This window comes from Tympanuchus pallidicinctus, unplaced genomic scaffold (assembly GCF_026119805.1).
Source record: "Tympanuchus pallidicinctus isolate F22 unplaced genomic scaffold, pur_lepc_1.0 scaffold1, whole genome shotgun sequence".
Taxonomy (NCBI): domain Eukaryota; kingdom Metazoa; phylum Chordata; class Aves; order Galliformes; family Phasianidae; genus Tympanuchus; species Tympanuchus pallidicinctus.
Genome location: NW_026294618.1, coordinates 58,820,206 through 58,843,228, shown reverse-complemented (window position 1 = coordinate 58,843,228; position 23,023 = coordinate 58,820,206). Strand labels below are relative to the sequence as shown.

The window sequence follows — 23,023 nt, the reverse complement described above, 5'->3', positions numbered from 1 at the left end:
GAGCCAGTGGCACAAGGAAGGTTCTACTTTCATTAGTGAGTCTCATGACAACCAGTGACCAGCTCCATTTGGAACCAGTGCAGTAGGATGGCATCTAAGATAGATGAACAGCACAGTATGGGGTAGAGATAACGGGGTAGAGATAACTGAGTAGATTTTGAACAAGGTTGTTAGAGTTTGGCTGTGTATGTAGTTGCTGAAGCAAGATGTTAGACCAAAGCAGTCTGGTGACACTGAACACTCAGTTTAGATAGGTATCATGTTAACCCTAGGTGGACTGCTTCTGACACTGCAATTAGCTTCCTTCAGAAGCAACTTGAGGGACTGAACTGGGGACGGTATACTAACAGGTCATTCTTCTACTTCCAATCCAGTGTCTGATTATTCTTTTTGGCCCTGGGCAAGTCACTTAACCCTCTGTCTGTTTCTTCATCTGTAAAATATATTATGGATATTTATCAGTCTCACCAGGACTGATTGTTTAATATTTATAAAGTGCCTAAAGGATTAGAAGCTTAATCTAAGTAGCTATTACATATCATCTCAGATTGGTTTTATTTACTTGGATATTTTTTTTTCTGCCTCCTATTCAGTGAGATGTTGTTTTGTAGCCTCTTACTGCCTTTCCTAATCAGTTGGACAGGTCACAATTAGGTAACTTCAGGTTCGTTTTCTTCTTTTTACTCTTAGTTCCTATAAATGCTTCTTCTCTTCTCCCCCCCTCTCCACCCTTTTCTTCCCTTTTTTAATTTAGAGATGAAGAGATACCATATGTTACTAGATCATGACATAAATATGTTTAAGTGCTGCCATCATTGTTAGTTTATCAGCCTTTCCATTATAAACCCTCTTGTTCAGGGGTTTATAACTCTGGCATTATAATGTGCTTCGGGCTGAAACTTGACATTCATTTTTTCTGTCTTGATTTGCTTTAAATCCTTCACTCTTCTTAAGTTAAACTGGAGATTAGATACATTAGTTATAGTTATACTAGTTATATAAATTATAATGCAGCAGTAGGCATTTTAAATAGGATGTAAATCAGAGAAATAGAGAATTTCCTAGTTGTTAAACTATGAGCCTGGGAGTAGAAATCTGGGATTCTTTTCCTGAGTCACGTCCCCTGTTTGGCACATGACTGCTAAGAAATTACTTAACCTCTTTCTGCCTCACTCTGTTTTCTTTATATTGGGATGATGACATTTTCCTACCTCACTAGTGTATTGGGAAGCTTAATTAATTAGAATTCATAAAAGCACTGAGGTTCTCAGGTGAAAGGTGCTGAAGTGTGAAGTATTTTTAAGGAGACTAATGAAAAATCGGTGTGCCTGTTTTTCTGTGTCTGTTGTTTCAGATTAATGCGTATCAGCTCTTGGAACAGTGGCTACATGGCAACCAGCAAGGTGTGCTGGATTTGGGGCATCGCTAGGTCACTTCACAGCTTGCAGTCCTCAAGCTTTCAGACGCATGCTGTATTGTGCTTCTGGATAGTCTTGGCCTCTGGGCAGTTCATCTTCCCTCAGCGCTACGATTCTTAAAGAATTTGCTTTGCTGAAGGCAGGAAAGGGGCCTGTGAGTGAAACTTGGGCCAAGGAGCTTCCAACTGGTGCTGATGCAGGCCTCATCAGGTGGTAATGCAAAGGGAAGAGCTCAGCTGTTGCCAGTCTTCAATTTTACACGATGTTGTCACAGCAGGTGATGCAGGTTGTGCTCAGGGACTTTTTTTGGTGTAACCAGAAGTCACCTGAAGAGCAGTGTTCCAGTTGTGCTCCATTATATGTTGGGGTACTGACACATAGATACTTTCCACACCATTTAGGTTGAGCTTCTGCTTCCTTTCTTTTGAGATTTTGTTGGCAGCTAATAGTTCAGCACGTCCCGTTCTACATAGACTTTCCTTGGACTGGTCCAAGCTGATGTCCTTTGTGGAAAACTGCTCTGCCTGGACTGTGGTGCTATGCTCAGGAGAGGTTGTCGGTAGTGGCTACGTTTGAAATGATCTTTCTCCTTATAATTGCAGGTTGAAGTCTTGGCCTCCGAGGATGCTACATTTGGACACAAGGTCTGTAGTTCAATGCAGTTTTGCTCTGTAGGTCCCATCTGTTCAAATTGCTGGATGTGGTGTCACGAAAGATGGTAATTGTCAGCCTAAGAGTTGAGCATCCTGTGACTTACATCCACCAATTTGAAAAGCTTCCTCTAGGTGTGGTGTTCTGAGGTGGGCATGTGGGCTCTGTTACTCTGTATGGAGCACTTGGGCAAATATTACTTGGGGAAGGCCATGTGGAAACAGGGAACTTCTGCTTCGTAGTCACTTTTAAGCTGTGTCATTGTTGAGTTTGTTGGTGTTTGGTTGATTTACACTTAAAAATCCCACTTCTTACCTGCTTTGAAGTCTGTTGAGTAAGCTACTTTGTTCTCAGTCCTTTTTCACAGTGCATCACAAATAGAAAGTAGTATGTTGAACAGCCGCTTCACCCTGTGTGCAGTTGTAGATCAGTGTATGGTATACGGCACGCGTGTTGGAGAGAACACTTGAAACCTGCTCTGCAAAGTGGGTAGGCAGTACCCTAGTTATTGCCTGAATTTCTTTGGCCAGCGAGCCTTACGGCAGTGAGTGTGGTTTTAATTGAACATTATTAGCAGATGATTTTAGGAAAAGGCAGATTGTGTGTAGGCTACATCTATTTAACTGGGAAGAGAGTGGGTATGGGAGGGGAAGGAGGAGATTAGAGGAACAGTAGGCTAAAGCATGACAACGAAGAGTTTCCTGCTGCTGAATGTCCCCATGCTGTGATACTACAGCAAGTGAGAAAATAACAGTGCTATTACTTAATGCCAAAGTGGAAAAAAAAATCAAGAAAAGATGAAATGAGTTTTCCAAGTTTATGCAAGAATACCGTAAGCAAAATTAACCCACAGAAAAAAAAAAACAAACCACCTTTAAAAGCATCTAAATATTCATGATGCCAGAATTTACTGTTGCGTCTATATTGTATATTTTTATGTTGATACGTGATAAAGTGATTTAAAAGAATTATTATGAACTGTGCTACTCTGGTATTATTTGAAATATTTAATGTATAATCTGCAGCATTTTCTGGTTTTTGTTTTGTTTTTTATTATTATTTAATACCCAGCATGTGTACAGAATATTTGTTGAATATTTAATAAACCTCAAGAGTCAGCTTTTGTGCAGTTATCTCCATAATCCTTCAGACTAGATGGGTAAACAGCAATATTACCGAAGCTGGTTGATATAGCTAGTGATTCTTACAACTGAAACACTGTGGAGGAGGCTTCTTGCTGGTTTTTTATGGTTAAACTTGCAGGGTGTTTTTCAGTCTTCCAGTTGTCTTCGTCATTTGAAGCTCCTTCCTATTACCAAAGGCTTTAAGAGTGTTCTGTTGCTAAGCTTTAGTTTTTCAAAACTAAATCAATACTACTGCTAACTCTTTACATCACATTCTGGAGTCCCAAGGAAATTGTGAGATTCAGTGAGATTCAGTGAGTAAAATTGTGAGTCATTTTACTCTCAAAAAGAAGTATTCTTTTGCTGTGTAACAAACTAGATATATCTAGGAACTTTGTATGTCTTTTTTTCCTCAGTTAAGAAAAAGGTAAGCATATCATTCCAAATTCATTAATCTCAGAATTTATCTTAGTTGTCTACTTAGGCATTCTGTGAAAGCCTCCTCTCCCTTAAGAAACACTTCCTCTCCCGTCTGTCGCGATGAGACATAAGCATTAGTAACTCTGTTCTATTGGTATGCCCATGGAGAATGCATGCAAACACAATTTTTAGAAAGAAAAATGTTTTTTATTTTGTAAGTTGGAAAACAAGTTTGTATGGAAAATGTCACACAGCACAGTTGAGGAATATGTAAGGTCATAGTTTTCATGAAACAGCACTTTCCTCGATACAAGCTTTTAGCCTGAATTTCTTTTCCAGGTTTAACGTAGGCCTTAAGTTGGGGGCCTTATCTTGACAGTTTTGGGTTGAGATCTGCCTCAGCAGCTGATATTTCAAGTCCAGTCTGTATGCACATGCAGAAACATAATTTGTGGCAGAGGATGTCTGGTCTCTTGACTTTGCCCATTCCACCAATCCGTGAACACTTATAACTTAGTTTTAGGCTGTGTTTCCTGTAGATGATGGAATACTGTTTTTGAAAAGGAGTATTTCTAGAATGCAGAAAGAGGTTACAACTTCTTATTTATCTCTTAGTCTTAAATTCTCCTTCACTGCTTACTGGTAGTGAATGGGGCCATTTCCCAGGAACACGTGCTGAATGAGACAGCACAACGTTCACCCTCACCATAGTTGTTGGCTGCGAAGGGAAGATCTGGATGATGTAGTCTTTTGAGTCAGTGATGATCAGGAGGATAAGCGCACACAGAAATCAGCTACAGGGTGTATTTGATGTAGGATGTGCATTTGGATTGGACAAAATAGGCTTTTATTTTAGCAAAGAAAGTTGAAACAAAAGCTATTGTTTCTCACTGTAAATAAGCCCAGGGAAGAGGTACCTTGAAGTGCCAAGTCTTGTTTTCACTCTGTAAACACAGAACAGGTGCAAACTGCAGACTGTTAGTAATTGTCCTTCAGAATGTTCCCTCCATCTCACTATTTTAATAAGAAAGCAATCTTTCCAAAACAAAGGTAGAATATAAGGCAAAATGGAGTAAAAAAGGTATTTTTAATACAGACCCCCCCCCACCCCCCTTTGTGTGTGTGTGTGTGTGTGCGTGCACATATGTAAGATCAGGACTCTTTTATGGCTCACAGAAGTTTAAGCCATGGAAATAAGAAATGATGTTTGATAAGTATGAATATGCGCAAATTTGATACTGTTACTGTCCTTTGGTTGAATGATAGAGAAGCAAAAGCACTCTGTTTGTTTTTTGCAATTAGTCTTGCTAATTTTGTCAGCTTGCCATAGTAGCATTTTTGAAGGTGGTACATGGGGCATTCAGTTTTACTTATGCATTTTTGTGTGCATACGTATGTATCATAAAGAAAAAAATACCCAGTTTTTGGCTGATCTTTCGGTACTTGAAATGGTTGTGATGTGCATGGTTGTTGATGGAGAGATGTGGGTGAAATGACCACCTAGCAAATCATGGGCAGTTGATGGGTGATGTGGGACAGACTTGCCAGTTGTGCACACCGCATTCAATTCTGCTGAGTATTAGCTTATACATGCAGTGTTTCTTTGGAAATGTACTTGTGGAGAACCTCACATAGCGTGACTGGATAGAGCAATGTCTGCCTGAGTCTGCAGTCAGCACACAAGAATGTATTTAAAAGTTGAAAGTCCTTTCAGCCTAATGATGATGTGTAAAATACAAACAGTGCCGATTTATTTTGTGTTGATTTTAGCTGGAATAGGAAGGTAGATTTTGGCAGATGGAACCAGCGCTGCCAGGTGGTAAAGAAAATTAGGAGGGATATGAAGATGTGAAAAAGAAGAAGGAGTAAGGTGTGCAGAGCAGTAATGGGAGGTGAAAGGCTTGACTGTTCTGAGTGATACCGATTTAAACACCAAGGCGGTAAACAAATAAAAATAATGGTGTCTGTCTGAGGTTTTTAAATCCTAGGAAATTCAGATGCTCAATTATAGTTAGAATTGAACTTATTAGTCTGAAAGGTTGGTTATCGTGTAAAGATTTAACCTGCATTGCTATGGGAGTCTGGTGTTGGTGTTGGTCGGCGTTACGGTGCGGAAAGCAGTGGTAAATATTTCAGACGGGTTGAAAACTCTGTTTGGCCCTATGGAGAGAATGAGACGCTCGGCTTCTTTCCTCTTTGTGCTCCGTTTTCTATCCCTTCTTCCCCTTCCTTCCCCAGGCAGGGCCCATGCTGCCAGCACCAACCTGACCCACATACCGTGGCGGAGGTGGCTTTACCCGGCAGGACAGACCGGGATCCGCTCGCCCACGCGGCCGTCTGGCTGCAGCCATGTCGGTGCCGGGCACTCGGGGCCGGCCGCGTGGTGCTCGCACAGACCCGTGCTCGTGGCAACCGGCGGCTGCGTGTCGGCGGGAAAAGAGTCGCTGGTGTCCCCGCAGTGGGAGAGCTCGCAGAGAGCACGGCTCTCCTGCTCGGGAGCCGGCTTTAATCCTCCCATTGTGTGTACTTTTAAGCTGTGTTGTGATGTAATTGGCTTAATCATTACTATTATGTCGCTTTGCACAAGTAAAGATTGTAATTTGACATATGGAAATAAACGGCAACTGGATTAGTGATGTGCAGGTGTCACTTGGAAACGGGGCAGGCGAGAGCCCCGCGGTGTTTGGCAGGGGTGCTGGTAGCGCATCGAGGCACGTTCCCGCAGCGCTGTGCTCGGGCATAAGACCAGCCGCACCTGGGGGCCGTGCTGCTGGTGCTGCGGGACCGCTGCTGAGCCCCGCGGGATGCGCTCGCTGCTGGGTGACCTTGTGTTTCCTCGGGGAGGAGAAGTACAGGAGGAAGATTTCTCTTCGGTGGGGGTGCAGCTCTGGTAAACAAGTGCCTTGGAGGTGGCATTTCTGGTGTGGCTCCGTCAGCCTGGTGGAGCTTCTGGTGGTGTTGGTGGAAGTGGCCGCAGTGCTGTTCTGTGGCACAGCGTGAAGCGGTGACCTCATCGCCGTTGCTTAATAATTCTGCAGGTTATCCACAGAGTCTATTCCTAAGACTTTTTAAACGTCTGCTGGGCTGTGTTTTTTTAATGCTCTTTCTTTGACATAGGATATACAGTTTTAAGAATCGTGCTCAGGACTAAAATCTCTTTTCCCCTCCTACCCCATACTGCTTTTGCACAACCTTACTAAGATTTTGTTTTGCTTTTGTCCGCCTTGCAAATGTTGCTTTATTCCAGTACTCAGAGCATTACAGTGCATTTCTGCAGCCTGCTTGCTTCCACTCTCCAGGTACCAGAAGTTCAGATCCTGAGGGAAAGCACAGCTGCACGGTGTAAGTGCATGCCTGCTCCATGATTTGAAGTGAAGGACACCAAAGAGGATACATTTGGTGACTGATTGTGAGTTATAACTGTGCAAATCCAGAAGGAAACTGTTGTTCTGGCAGTATCCACAGTACAGAAGCCCTGAGCTGCGAGATGGAGTAGAGATGCCATTTGAGAAAACGTCTTCTCAGGAGACTGTTGTGTTGGTTAATTGTATTTTTTTTTTGGAGGAGTTTATTAGATTGATTGGCACAAAATAGTACTTCTTGGAAAGCAGGAAGAGGGAAGCCACATGAGAAGAAAAGTAAGCATAAAAATTGTTTTCTTCTAATGTATACCTTTTTAAAACAGCTTTCTTTTGTTGGAGACTCTCACTGCCTCTGCTTCTGCCATCTGGTGGTTGCTTGCAGCAGTTGCATCTTGAAAGGCAACTAAAATTGTTCTGAATTAATCCTTTTCAGAAGAGGATGTTTTGAAGTGTCTGAATTAGCTCTGTCTTGATACGTTGACATTTGGAATGTCTATGTGTGTTTTTAGTATGTAAGAATGTATAGAGAAATGAGCCCTGATTTAGATCTGTGCACTGTTGACTTAGGAATCTTGAGGGCTATAAATAAGTTCTTGGACTTATTGCAGCTTAAAAAGAATAGATATTCATATTAGCCTCCAGTAGCTTCTGTTTCGCTGCTCAGAGCAGAATTAGGATTACATGTTTCACCAGCTCTGTTCTTGCTGTTTTCTTTGTGGAGTTGTTTTATCTGAGGTGTTCAGAAACGATTAAAAGGATTTTCCAGTCTTCTTTCTTTGAGTCGTTTTGAAAGCAATGTTTTAGGATTGCTGAAGTCTTCTGAGTGCTGCGTGTTTGTTGAGAGGAGGGAAGAAGGTATTCTTTTGGTGTGCTCTTTTAGGGCTCTCAGTAGGAGCATTTTGCACTAGTGAGTAGCAGTGACTTTAGCATGTTTTGCCTGGGCCTATTCAGATCACTGCTTGGTATTCAGGACAAGTAAACGCAGAACTGAACAGCTATGATAATGTTTTAGGAAAATTTCACCTACATAACCAGTAGTTCTTTACATTGGGTAATTTCAGTCTCAGTAAATCTAATTTTCTGATTAGTTTTATAGAATTAAGAGGTAATACCAACAGATGAGATGGCTGGAGAGGAACTTGGAGCTCTCGTACTCCAGCTCTGTCCTGAGGGCTGCAGAGCAGTGTATCTGACCACCTGGAGTCTGGAGGAGGATGTCAGACTAGGAGTGCAGTGCCCCATCAAAACCCGCTCCCCAAGCACCTGCTTGTCGCAGTGCCCTGCTCCTTCCAGCTCCTTCCTACTTCTAATGCTAGACTTTCTCCAGTGACTGAAGTGCTGGTAAATAGTGTGGAGCAGCTTGTGGTGTTTGACAAGTAAATGCTGCAGGCCTGAGGATTAGGCTTGGGGACCAGGATTGGGAAGCAGTTGTTTCCAAAGTTGCAGAGCATTGTGGAGGGCTAGTGTGAGCAAAGTGGGAATGTCGTGCCTGCCCCCCAGCACTTGAAACTTGCAGGCTCATGGTTTGCAATGAGATGGAATCAGCAAAGTGCAGCCTTTAATGATGGCTTTGTGATGGCAATATGCTTCAGCTCAAGGATCTGATGGAACTCTCAATTTCATACCAATTGCTACAATGCAGTGTGAATTACCACACACACACACACACACACACAAAAAAAAAAAAAAAAAAAAAAAAAAGTATTATTTTCTCGGTCTGTCTTCTGTTACTCTACACTCATAGTTGGTGGTGGTGCTGAGGCTTTGCAGCCCTGCATTTCTGCGTGGGTTTGCCAGAATTGGGCCCAGCCTTCTGTTAATGGTTGTCTCCAGCTGAATTTCAGACTGTTAAAATGTAACCAGTACGCTGTTCTGCAGTGCTGCAGGTCCTCCACGGTTCTGTGTGGCCCGTTTGATTTATGCAGTTGTTTTGAACTTGGAGGGAATATCAGATTTGCTGAGAACTCATTTGACAACTGGAACGCAGCGCCTGCTTGTAAATACCTGCACATTTTAAGTGTTTAGGCAGGTGGTCTCTTTGTTTGGGGGTGGGAAGAGGGCAGGACCGAGGGTTTGCAAATAGTTTGCTGTTCTTTCTTGATTGGGAGAGCAGGTTAGACCTGCTTTCTTTTTCTTCTGCAAGTTGTACCTGGCTGCGCAACTGGTGCGACCAGAACCGCCGCCTGGGGCCAGAGCCCCACCTAGTGCGGGAAGCAGGTGCCCGTTCACACTGCGCCTCAAAGCAACAAGGAACAAAACAACAAAGGAACCGCAGCTTTGAAAATTTCCCTCCTGTTTATTCCTTTGCTTTTTTGGATATTATTTCTTTCTAACAACACAAACCAGGAATGCACGCATGGAACGAGATTGAGCTTTTTGCAGTGTGGCTGCTTAAACTGATTGCATGGTCAGCTTGTTAGAACTAATGCTGGTTTGAAGAATAGAAATTGCTGGGGAACGTGAGGAAGTTGTTGGGTGTGAGGGAGGACCTTAGTTCTCTTTTTTCTGAAACAGGGTCAGGTGTGTATCATGCATGCTTCAGAGTGTACTTTGCAAGAAAAAGTGGATTTCAAGGGGAAAAAACAATGCCAGTAGCCTAGAAGCTTGGGATTTACTGAATGCACATGTCTTTTGCAAAAGGATCATCTTGTAACTTGAAATCTTCAATTATTCAGTTCTTCTTCTTTTTTTTTTTTTTTTTTTTTTTTTTTATTTAAGGAAATTCTTCATATGAGATGGGTTTTCTATTGAATTGGAGATTTTGATGGATAATTGTGTTGGGTTAGAATGACACTGGAAAATTTTGTTTTTCAAGGTCATTTCTTTGATTTTTCTCAGTGAACAGTTAATTATTCTGTATCTTAGTAACGTATTTTAGTAGGAAGATCAAAATTACACGTGGTTTTGGTGTAATTTCTGTACTATCCCAATGCTTTTAATTGCTTAACATGATGTGCACACAAATTTCTAGTGCAGTGATCTTGCAATTCTATTACAGAGTCCCTGGTATTACCTGGAATAGAAAGCAGGCAGATTTATAATCTCTCTAGTAAAATTTGCCTTAACGTTTTAATCTGGAACAGAATAAGCATCAGCACCACTGCTCAGCATCAATGTAACGTGTCTGTTTTCATTCCACCAGCTGATTCCTTTCCACCTCCCCCCCTCCTTTTTCAAGATCTATTTGAATCTTCCTGAGCCTTCTGTGATACGTTCTCACAGCGCTATTCCTTGTGTCAGAGCAGATGTACTGATTACCTCGTAAATGTAACCTATATCTGGGGCGGTTTTACAGCTCTAATCCTTGTGCAAGGGCTGTGCGCTGGTGGAGGGAGGCACGCCCTCGAAGTGCTTGTGAGAACAACACGGAATACATACTAATTTAAAAATTAATAAAGATATTGTGAGCTGCTGTTTATGAAGGAGAGCAATGATGTGAATCGTGTGGAACTGGCTTTTGTAGCATCTAAGTAACTTAATATCATTATAACACATATGATTGCATGCAGCAGCTTTATAGTAGTGTAACTGTGGGTGTTTATATGGTTATTAACTCCTAGTTTTTAGCTCTGGTGTGTGCAGAATGCTGCCAAGGTCAGAGTTGTTAAGCTGCCCCAAATAGTGCTGAGGAAAGAGTTACGTTAGCTGAAGCTTCATCTGTTTTGTTTTAAGCAATTCTATTTTACATACATATATATATGTATGTATTTTTCTTTAACCAGAGCATTATGGAAGAGAATCTTGAAGGAGAAATTTGGGAATGCTGGGCTTAGAAATGGCATGAAATTAAGGAAATTAAATAGCATTAGAATTGGTGTCTATGGTGGAACAAATGTTGCAAACATTGATGATACTCTTTGGATCCTAGGTGCTACCAGACTTAGTTATAAAGGTTTGAAAGTGAGAAGTAGTAGTTTAAACTTGATACAGTGAGCGAGGGAAAGCTAATGGAGCACATTAAAAATGCAAGCTGACCTAGATATACAGCTGAATGGTGCCATGTGGCGTGCAGCTCTGTCTGGAAGGCTGCAGTATCTTGTTGACCAGAGAAAAGGTAAAAATAAAATAAATAAATAAATAAAAGCTGAAAAATACGGTAAGGCAAATACAAAGGCAAGATTTAAGAATTGGGCCATTCCATTCTGGTTTACATGTGATGTTAGGGGGAAAAAAAACAAACAAACAAAAAAAAAAACACATCGTTAGGGCTTTTCACTGTGAAAGCTGCTATTGATTTCTGTTAAGTGTGTGCAACGCGTGTTTAAAAAATAATCTACAGAAATTATTTCCAGGGAATGATTGATGTGCATGCCCTATTGCCACAAGTGTTCGTACTTTCTGCTCTCTTCTGTCTAGACTATGTGTATGCAGAGCCCTGAAAGATGCAAGAAAAACAAGTATTATGTCTGAACTGAGTGCTGAAATTCTTTCTTTCTGGAATACAGTGATGTTCAGTATGTGAAAGTCTAGCAGAATCTGGCCACTACTTTTGCAGTACTTTTAATTTCATATTAACTTTGGAGAACTATCTAAGAGATGTCAAAGTATCAGAAAATGTTAACATGATTTTTTTTATTTTTTTATTTTTTTTTTGGATAATGAATATTAAAATAGCTTTTAGCTGCTGTTTGAAATTTGATGGGAAGTCATTCTTTTGGTATTTAGACAGCTTCAACTGCAAATGATTATCTTAGCTTATTGATAAATAGCAAGAAAGGTTACAGAGAAAAGGCTGACCTTCCCTTCCCACTCCCCTTTGCATCTGTCTTCCTCAGCCTCTGCTGCAACTGTATGAATGCCAGCATGAATGATTGGGATAGTATGTATTTTTGTAAGACTAGGAGGTTTAAAGCAGGTATATTTTTTTCCAAGTCTGTTAGTTATAACGTGTTTTCATTTGGAACAATAATAATAAAAAAGGCTTGCGTGTACCTGTGATGCATTTGATTCCTCCCTGCAGTGACTCATTGTGGATCTCTCTTACAGCTAAGTGCTTGTTCCTTGTGATCAGAGGAAAATGCTACACACCTTCTGCTTCGTGCCTATTAAATTCAAGTTGCTATTGTAGGCAGCATTACACAGCTATCCCAGAGAATTAAAGGGGGGGGGGGGGGGGGGGAAATCAAGAACATAGCTGAATTGGAAATTTCAAAAGCCACTTTGTTCCCCTTCAGCCTTAATATTGATTTCTACTGCATTTCCGTGCTTGCTTCTTCCAAATTTACAAAATTTTCTTCCTTCATGTCCAGAAAAACCGTTTTTGGTAGCTTGTTGAAATTAGTGAATGTAATGGTGATTGTCTTTCTTCTCTCCAGTAGAACTTGAATGATGGATACCAGCCATTTTAATCTCACTGTATTAAACAGAGCATATAGTTCCTTTATGCAGAACAGTATTTCGAGCTGAAGAGAGGACTGTTTTCTCCTTTCTGTTACCTTTTTCCCCCTCGACTCTTTCATTCCCTTGGGGAATGGTCTGGAGAACAAAGTGTCCGTGTTCCTTGAAACAGAAATAGAACGATCCATTCATTATTTAGTGATCTATTTCTGCTTGGCAAAGTTAAGCACATGCTTAACTTCAGGTCTGTGATTAAATCTCACTGACTTCAGTATGACTTAAATGCTTTGCAAAACTGTGGCTTTTATTCCCATCTCCCCATCACACCACTGCTCTTTTTTTTTTTTTTCCTCCTTTGCAACATTGCAAGTTGACTATGCTTAGTGTCAGCAGTTTATGTTCTGCATGTTTAATGAAGGCCACGGCTCAGCTCAGCATAGCCCTTCCCCTTACGCTAACAGAATTTTGATAAATGAGATTTCCTTGCGTGGAGAGCAGAGAATGGGCTTTGACAGGAAAAGGCAGGGCATGAAATCAGCAGGTGTCAGGGTGTGCAAATTATGGCTGTTTTAAAACAAAAACAAAATAAAGAGCTTGCTATGACCAACCATCTTCAAAACGTATATTGTGCTATGAAGCACAGAAAAAAGATTTAAGTAATATACTAGCAAAGCAAAAGCAAATTTGGTAAGTGGTAATCTGAATCAACACATTGCTGCCTTCGTTTTTGCTCCATATTCCCCGTGCCTGCTACCTTAATATTCAGACTATGCTATACAAGCAAGTGGATGGCAGTAATCATAGCTGAATTTAGCACGTGGAAATCCATTTTGTGTTTTATATCCTGCGTTGATCTAAGTCATTAAAAATTTTCTGTTTTGTACCTATTCAAATTGTTGATTGTGGTAGGTTAGCTAGTAGTACTGGTAAAAAACTGCCAGCAGATATTGCTAGAAACCGTTTCAACAAAGCTAAATTCCTGTGGTCCTTCCTTCTTCGATTCTGCTTTCGTTTTCCTGATACTGTGTACTGCATCCCACCCCCTCCTCCCCCCAGCTCATTTGGTCTTTCTCCTTCATGCAGATTTAGCTTGTTCTGTGACTGATCTCTGATAGTCAGTGTCTATTGCTGCGTAATTTGAAAAAAATAAAAAAATCTGGTGGTGTGCTTGCGTGTGCCAGTGAGGTACTGGATTGTTTGCATAATGCAGTCCTCTTTCCTGGAGATTATAATCTGACACAAATGATTGAGGGCCAGAACTGGATACTACAGATCTAAAGCTGGAGCTATTTTATTACCTTATGTAACGTTTCATAAAAGTTTCTGCAGCTGGAGTGGATTAGGAATGAATTGTTTTTATTGGAGAGATGAAGGGAAGGGACAGTTGGTTTGCTTATAATAATTAATAAATAGCACAGTTAATTACTGTGCAGGCTCGCCAGTATGCTCAGAGGTTAATTTAAATCAATTTGTGCTCATTTCTATTAAAACCCTCGAAATTGTATTTTTACACAAATACACAAACATATATATGCAGAACTGTGTATTTCTGTACACATATCTGCATATAATTTTAATTCCTATGCATTTATATTTAAATTTACAGTCTCATTTTTTTTGGCAGGGTTTTAGAATGGACTGAAAGCAGGGATAATTGCCGATCTCACCATGTTTTCCTAGGCTGGTTTATGCCCATTGGACCCTCCCATAAGATACACAGGGAGTTTCTCAGGGTCTTGTGCTTGCTACCCCATTCTGATGGGGACCTACACAGATGCAGGCCCCCAGCATGGCACAGGCACCATGGGTCTCCTGCTCACAGCAAAGCCCCGCAGGTTTGAACCACTGCAGCACCTTGGTGCACTTTGCTTTGTGTCACAGTTATGAAGCTGAAATGGAGGGGTGCAGAGCAGTATGAGTGGCATTATCATTAAGGCCTGTGCATACAGATGTGCTCGGTGTGTCAGACCTGTCCAGGTGTGCTGAGCTGTGTGATCTATGAACAGCTGACTCCACTGGCTTCACCAGGGAGTCGGCATCATTTGAAGTAACCGGTGGACTCCTGGATCTGTTGTAGCTGTGCTTTGCCCTGGCAGCGTGTGTTGGGCTGATGGGACCACTGGAAGGAGAAAGCACCACTCACTTGGCACATGGGGCAAGGAGCCCACCAGCCCTCTGTCTGCAGGGCCTGTGCTCACTGGTGCTAGTGCTAGAAACAGCTTTCGTAGGTCGTATTTCTTTTGCCATGCGATGTTGGGAGAAGAGAGATTTCTTTTTTAAAAAAAAACAAAAACAAAACACAATCTCCCTCCTGACTAACCCCCAGTAGCTGAGGCCGAGGCAGACTGCCTTCCCCTGAGTGCCCCAGGTTTCCTGCAAGCTGCCAGGCAGAACCGCATCTTCAGTCCGGGAGAGAGACGTTTCACATGTCTGCAGTGCATTCTTTTTGCAGGGATTCCTGGAGTATCAGATTACCTTGTGATATAATTGCAAGTAATTAAGAACAATATTATGTGCTGTCATCTGGTGCCTTTTCTCGTTTTTTTCCAGCTGCAGCTATTGCTCACTGTTTCTTTACTAAGCACGGGGCCTGTGGGACACTCCCCAGGCACTGCCCAGCTCCAAAGTGCTCAGAGCACTGTGTGGGCAGCATTCAGTCACTGTGAGGAGGCAGGGATTTTTCTCACACTGTGCTGTAGTTGGGTCAGTCAGATGCTTTTGTTACTACTTTGCAGAGCTTGCTGTTCTGACTTTTTTTTTTAAGTGGATTTCTGTCTTGTTGGTTTCTTACATCCTTTGCTGCCCTTTTATTCCTCTTTGTAGGCTTGTGTGGTTTTTATCTGATGAGTAGCTAGCATATCTAGCTCATGTCGTGCTTTGGGTCTTCATTTTCCCCTTCAAACAGCCTCAAAGCAGCGTGCTCCTACTTAGCCAAAAGGCAGCAGCTCTCAGTTGGAGGTATTTTTCAAATGCTGAAAGTTATGGGGAACCTGAAGTTTTCCTAAACTTGGGGGCCACAGTATGCTGAATTTGAAACAGACCTTTGGTGAGGCCCATTGCTGTGCTTACAAGAAGAGAAAAATTAGTATTCTGGTTTTTCCTACTGGCTCATATTTAAGGTAACACAAAAAGCCTCTGTGATCTGCACAGACTTCCAGATCTTTCTCCTGGTTAAAATTGTCTCTTCTTATTATAGTCTTGCATTTCCAGTTTTACCCTGCAAAGTTATTTGAGTTCAGTGTGTTCTAATTTAAAAGTGAAAGATGGTTTTTTGCTACGCTGAAATACATGTGATCAAATGAGTGCAGTCTCCTTGCATACCTCCACAGGCTTGGTCGGTCTCACTCAGGGTTTGTTTCCCTTAAGGCTCCTCTCTTCTCCAGGTTTTGGTAAGGAGATGAGAGGTACAGAGAAGGACTGATGTTTGATGCAAGTTTGTTGTCTTGATCTTTGATTTATGCCCTTATCCAGGTGTAGTATTTTTTATGCAGAAATATTTTACTGATTTAAAGGAAAGAGCTGTGAAATAATATGTTTTCCTAAATTTAATTTTTCAAATGCCAACAAGCTTTGTACATTCTGGGACATGCAACCTCAATCACAGAGAGTTTGAGTGAGCCACTTGCCTATGTAAATTGATCAAACACCAGTCAGTGGATTGAAGTGTACGTATTTGCATATGTACACTTGAATATGACACTTGGACTAAAAGAGAGAGTGGATTTGCTTTGCTGGAAGGATATTCAGTGAAAGTGAATGTGACTGTTTTGACATCAGGACTAATCAATTTAAGAGCAGGTAGCCTTGTTTTTGTAATTGTTCTTGCCCCCTTATTGTTTTATTGTCAAAAACTGTATTAAAAAAAAAGGAGGAGGCACCTCCAAATAATGAGAAAAACAGTTTCAAATTAGTTTTGTCTGTTAGAATTTCAAAGTTATAGCTCTCCACTATATACTGTAGAACATGGGAAATCTGAGTTGGTTTTTGTCAATTTTCTAAACTTCATTATACATATATTCTAAATTTTCATGCTCTCATTAAGAAGATCTTAGGAGAGGCTTAGGTATACAAAGTTCTTGTCAGTATCTGTAGAGCTGTGTATGTGCAACCTGAAGTAACACGATCAGAAATTTTTGTATACTTTGGGTCCATTTTGTACCACCGGTACTGTGGATGGCAATAGTCTGAATTCTAAAGTGAAAATAAAGAAGCTCCTGAGATTGTCACTGTAGATAGCCTACAGCATTGCTTGTTGCTGATGTGTGATTGCTGAGCTCAAACGAAGAGCATAATCAATTTAGGAGGAGTATTTTGCATGCCTGCTGAGAGTTTTAGAAGGGCTGCTCAATATTTTGGTGCTTGTCTTCATCTCAGAGCTGGCACTTGTCATAGAGGGGCAGAAAAGAAAAGCTCTCCGTTTTGAGGCATTGTGAAACAACAGAAAGATAGCTTCCTTTAAGTGCAGTTTGAATGCAAGTTTGATATTTGGAGTATATTCAAAATCACATAGTATTTCTGGGTTTCAAAATGCATTACCTTATAATTATTAATATAAATATCTCTAACACATTCCCATCAAGGAAATACTATTAAAGGGATTACAAATGGTTTATGTTCTTAAATGAATGTGATCTTGTAAATCAGAAAGCAACCAATATTTTAAGAAGAGGTTTTAAAAGGGGCCTACGTTACTATTTATTCCATAGCTTGTGTGTCATCTTCACTAACTCAAAAATATTTGATTACACCTGGAACCAGCCTGTGAGGAAGTTATAAGGTAATCCGTGTGAGGAGCAGGCATCTAATTCCAAAATGTTATCCCAACAGCATCGGAGCCTTGGGATATTTTTCACAGAAGAGTTCATGAGCAGTTTTTAGCAGTTCCATCCAGAGAAAGCGTTTGTTGTGACCATTCCCTGAATTCAGTTATCTTATCGATTTTCCTATTTCTTTAATATTGTTACAGAAGAAAACAATAGTAATTTTGCTAACCTTTCTTTAAGGTTATACAAGTTATTTAATAATATGAATTTTGAAAGCTCTGGATAGCCGAAGATTATATCATTTCCTTGGTAATGAAATAACCACGTGTCTGCTTTCCCATTTCATTCATGCGCATGTGGAAAGGGGATGAGACGAGCTATGTGTGGAATTGATTGCTCAGCATGTATTTAGAGCAATTCTTGTGATAAGGGGAACTCTAATCCTGTTTTGGTGACCATCAAAGGTTTTCTTAAAATCTTCCAAGCTGTAACTAAAACATGGAGTATTTCATTCTTTAGTAAGACCTCAAAACAACTTTATTTTGTCTTGGGTGGAAAATGCTGTTACTTTTGAGGCATTGGTATCCCCATGTCATAGGTGTGGTTGTGCTGAAAGAGCTATGGAAAGAATGAGGCATCTTTCCTGGTAATGGTAGAATACAGCTAGCACAAAAGTTCTTCTAAATAGCAGGAGGATCCTGTTGTTTCCAACCTTCTCATATTTGAGGATTTGGGGGCTGGAAGAGAAATGCATATTTTGCCTGCTCTGCCCCTCTCTCCTCCCAGAGAAAGGAGCAGGAACGTTTGTTTAATTCACAGTGGGAAAACAAAATTCTAGCAAAGGAATTTATACTCCAAGCTTTGCCTCACTGATTCTGTTTCACTCCAGGAAAGTAGTAGCTGAGTGTTGCGACGACATTACATCTATGCAATTTATCAAAGCTTATGGGAATTTTACTTGGGTTACAGAAGGCTCATTAGTTGTCAAGTCAATTGAACATAGGTCATAATTATTACACTATTAGAGCATTCTTGAAAAAGATAAATAAGCGTTAGGGTTGTAAAATCTGTTAGAATAAAAGGAAGAAAAGTATTTTAATAAAAATGTCAGTATTTTAACATTTCTCAAGTCTATGAAACAAATGCAAACCTGACTTTCAAATAAATTATAGCTCTACAACGATCATAAAAGTTCAGTGATAAAGAGATACTGCTGCCTCACTTGTTATACATAAGCCAGTGCAGTTGTGAAGCAGGGAGCGTGTTTCTTTGCTTCTCTAAGACCATCCCGAGTGAGGACGTGAAGAGTGCACCTGGAAAGGAATTGCTCTGTTATTAGACACCTTTGCAAATCCATATTAGTCTTCAAGTTCTATTGTGAATCACAGGTTGTGGTTCTTTACTAAGCACTTCAAAGAATGCATCTTCCCATCAGCTCTTGGATTCATCTTGCTTGCCGTCTCTGCAGACCAGTCTTTGGCACTCGAACACCACAGTGATGGTTATTACCAGAACAGTGTTCTGAGAAGCAAAGACTCATATACAGAATTCCTTGGTGTTGCTGCAGAGCTGAGGTTGGTGATAGGCTCTTTTTTTCCCCCCAAGCTCGCTTCTCTGACTACAGTGCTACACAGCTTATGTCTCTGTTTTCATAGTCTGGCAGACAGGCATTGTCCAAAAGGACACGAATGTATCTCATAATGTGCAAAGCAGCTGCAACATGTCACATTTGCACTTTCTAAACCTCAACACAGAAATTCCCTTGCATCTTGAAGGCATTAAAATGCTGCATCTCTAGGAAATGGAGGTGGAATTTGAACTATTTGTTGCTTACAGAATCACGGTCTTGGATGAAAGGAAATGTTCCTTCCAAAGTTCAGTTGTTGGTTGTCCAAATAATAGAGCTTTGGAAATGTATTTTTAAGCAGTTTTACATTGCAGGTGTCGTTGGAAGGATTTCTATAGCATGTTCACTGTCCATCCAAAGTTATGGGATCTTGTCTTAGAAGATGCCATTTCCAGAGCCTTTATTATTGCAGAGCCTTTATTCGCCCGTGGTTTTAGAAGTTGTTAGGAGATGAATTACTCCTTTATCAGAAATAAGACGTGCGATCATGCCATTAAGGAGGTGACACGCAGAGCTTAGGCTAACATTGTGATGACACCGTGCAATGAGCCTCCTTTTGTGTGCTTCTTACAATGAGCCAACATCAGTCAGGGTAACGCAGTGCTGGTGAGTGCGAGTTCTGTGGTTTTGAGGATCTTTGCATGTTTTAGATCAGGTACCTACCGGGAGGTGTTTTGACAAATGTTATGGCACATGTGCAGGGTGTTACCACACCCAGCTACTGACTGCAGAGGCTGCCAAACTTAAGACAGATGGAGATATGCTGCAGTAGTCCAGGGAATCACAAATCATAGCTTGAAACATGGATTCGGTTTGGGTTCATGCACATCAGGGGCACATTTTCATTCTCTTGTAATGACTTTTCTGTAAAAGCAGCAAAGTGATGAGGTAGATAGCTGGAACTGCTCAGAACTGTCCCAGCTAGATCTGTTGTAATTTTTGTGAGGCACAGGAACAGGGCTGCTTGCACCTCAAACCTCGTCTGCTCATGGAAGAACTTCCTGTCGTGAGCTACCAAATCCCACGCTTTTTGGTTTTTTCCACATACATGTATTTAGAAATTCTTCTGATGCACTTCTGCAAAATTATTTGGTCACTTAGTGGATTTCTTCACAGAGAAGTTGTTAATTTCATAAAACGACATGGTGATCTTCAGGGTAACAGAAAGATGAAAGGAAAAACAAGAACAGACAAGGTGCCTTTCTTTGCACAGAGAGATGTGAAGGGCAGCATTGGTAAAGCTTGTTGAGTGGTGCTATGCTTTTCTTACATGAGAGAAATGAAGAGGCCTCTTCTCAGTAGCAATTGAACACATTTTATGAGTAGTAAATGCACTGTAGAAATAAAAAGCAATGTCTGTAGGCCTTTATAAAGGTTCTGTAATAGCATTTAACTTAGGTGGGTTGGTTGTTTTATTTTGACATAACTTGTTATGAACTAGTTCAGTGGGTTTTGTACAGAAGAGGAGTGAAATCGGCGATCAGAGGAGTGGGAAAAAAAAAAAAAGTTTTCTATCAGTTCAAAGCCAAGATTCAAAGCCAGTTTTTAATGGCTTTTTTTTTTTTTTTTTTTTTTTTTTTTTTTTTTTTTTATTGGCTTCTCCCCAGGTCTCATCATTTTCCGTGAATCTTCTGAGAGTAGCATAGTGCCTGACATAAGGGGTAGTAAGTTGGAGTCTGGAAGAATCATCTCCCTATTTGTATAGAGTGAGCAGACTTGGAGATGTAACAGAGTAACACTGGGACTTAAAAAAAAAAAAAAAAAAAAAAAAAACAAAAAAAAAAAAACAGTGAAAATTGCATTTGTATAGCTACTCTGTGCTTATTTTTAAGCAAAAATGAGAATGAGAAAAACTTGAGATGATAGGAGTTGGAATGGTACAGCTTGTATGCGTTTTGCTCTTCAGCACTTAGCCGAAGAGACAGGCTTTGGCTCTGGGAGGCTCCTCAGTAGCACAAAAGAAAGAAGCAGTTCTGAAAGCTGAGTAATTGCCTCATCTTCATGGACACTCATCTCCATCGAGGGGGAGGAATCTGAGAATCCTCCACTAGCATTTCCATAATGTCAGACAGCTGCAAGCCTCTTCCCCCCTGTTGCTGTGCTCTATAGCAGCAGCAGGCTGTGCATGGCAAGGTGTTGCTCTGTAGGTTGGGCTTTATGGAAGGTGTGTGTGTGTGTATTAAGGAGGGTCTTTGTACTATGAAATACACAAGCTTTTGTTCTTCGCTCTCCGACATTGCTGCAGTGGTTCAGTACCAAACTGTTTGCCTGGCTTCGCTGTATGGCAGTGCTGGCACACAGAGCTGTATGATGAGACATTGCTCAAGATGAGATGTTCTTTTTTTTAAAATAAAAAAATAAAAAGCCCTTGTCTTGTTCAGCTCTATTTTGGGAAGAAGCAATGGGACTGTCACCACTGATCAAATGTATTTGATGCAGTTCTGTTGGTTACAAAGAAGTTGCAACAAGGTATGGGGAATGTTATTTTTAACCTCTTCTCCCCCCATAACTAGGAGAAGAAAATGAAGCAGTGAAAGCTGTGTTCATGTTACAGTGTTGTGCTCTAGCTGAACCATTTAGTAGAAACAGGTGGAAGCAACCCCCTCCCTTTAGACTGAAACAACCCTGGGCAGCTTGATGTAGTGGGTGGCAGCCCTGCCCACAGCAGCGGGTTGGGACTGTATGATTTTTAAGGTCTCTTCCATCTCAAGCCATTCTGTGATAGTATGAAACACATACATGACTTTCCTAAACCTTGCTTCCGGAAAGTCTTCTCCTTGTTAGCACGACTTAACCTTGTAGTGAGTAGAACTGGTGGTTACGCATAATGTTGAACAGGCAGCAGGAGGTCGCTGCACTGATGGCTGTAAGTCTCACTGACCTTTTTTTTTTTCTTTTTTTTTTTTCCAGTAGCATTTCATTCTGTCTTTGGCAAATGACAGATAAATCATGTAAATATGCACAATCAAAACAATCAAAATATGCTACCACTGATGCCAACAGTGTGCATTTAATAAATCTCAGAATTTCAAAGAAGAGAATTTGGCCATCGGATTCCAGACAGCTTTCCCCACCTTTGTAACACATTTGAAAATTTCAGCCATCCTGAGGAAATATTATCAAAGACTCTTCTGTATGCATGCCCTGATTTTCCCTGAGATCTTTATGCACTTTAAGCTTTCTTCCACCCAGGGGACCCTGGGCCGTATGGGGCTGGCAGTGAGCAGTGCCAAGGAGCACGCATGGGGCTTGGGCAGTGCCACCCCACCGCCATGAATGTTGATGCACCCATTGGCTCACACTGAGCACAAGAGACAGCAATTTGATGTTAATTTGCTCATGTTTGTTTGTTTAACAAATGAAGCATTTGTTTTATGTTCAAATGTATGTATGCTGTATTTGAAGCTAGATGTTTTAAACAGGCAACAAATAAAAATGATGCTTTGTGGGCATCTTGCTAGCATAGGAAAACAGGAGGCTACTGTCTGCAGTAAGCATTGCCATCTAAAGCAGCGTCTAACTGTGTTAGATCTACTAAAACCTTTATACTTAAAGGAAAAGAAAGGCTGCTTGCTCTAACATGAAATGTAAAAGTTTCCACCTCAAGCTACAAACCCATCTGTCAAAGCTAGTCTGTAAAGCAGAGCCCGCCTGGATGATCTGAAGAGCAGAAAATAGACGCTCTGCGTTACGAGCTTGCATTTTGCTGTTAGCAAACAGCATTTTGGTAATTTTTATCAACCTGCGTGGCTCTCCTTTAAGGGAAACCAAATGAGTCGTGTGTGGATGCACTGTGAAGTTTAGCCCTGAAAAATAAGTTTTTAAAAGGCAGAAAGAAATGGAGACCTGCCAAGCTTGTTGGCTGGAGTCATGGACAAGAGCAAGGCCTGTCTGAACTGCCACTCAGTTTTTATTCTGCGAGTTTGCAGGGTTGGTGATTAGAGTGGCTTTCGCCCAATTATGCTGTGATTATTCCGCTGCACTGTAATTGACTGGGGAGATATGCTAATACCTGTCATTTGGGATGATAAAAGATGAGCGGAGGACGCAATGCATTATTTAGCTGGCTGTGTGATAGATGAGGGATGCGCAGAGTGCTTTAATTGCTGAGAAGAGAGGTTAAGCTGAACGAACGGATGAATTAGAAATGAGGTTTTTTATGGCTTGTGGAAAAGTGAAATAAAGGAAAATGTGCTTTAAAACTGTAGCAGCAGATAGAAGGAAACACAACAAGACAAGATCTTCCACTCAGCTTACTCCCTTCATTTAAATATATAAGACAAAGCACAGTTACTGTTCAGTAAATAATATTAGTAATAAT

At 40.9% G+C, this 23,023-nt stretch overlaps 1 protein-coding gene across 8 annotated transcripts in view; it reads left to right on the top strand.

Moving 5' to 3' along the window:
• The window catches only part of ARID1B (AT-rich interaction domain 1B), a 317,889-nt gene that overhangs the window by 172,830 nt on the left and 122,036 nt on the right, over window positions 1-23,023 (top strand). For 5 of the 8 annotated variants that reach the window (XM_052684737.1, XM_052684709.1, XM_052684743.1 and 2 more), the window contains exon 5: window positions 2,021-2,062. The exons of the other annotated variants lie outside the window; for them this stretch is intronic. In XM_052684737.1, the coding sequence (XP_052540697.1) occupies window positions 2,021-2,062 (42 nt within the window). The remainder of the gene's footprint in view (window positions 1-2,020; window positions 2,063-23,023) is intronic. 8 annotated transcript variants of the gene reach the window in all.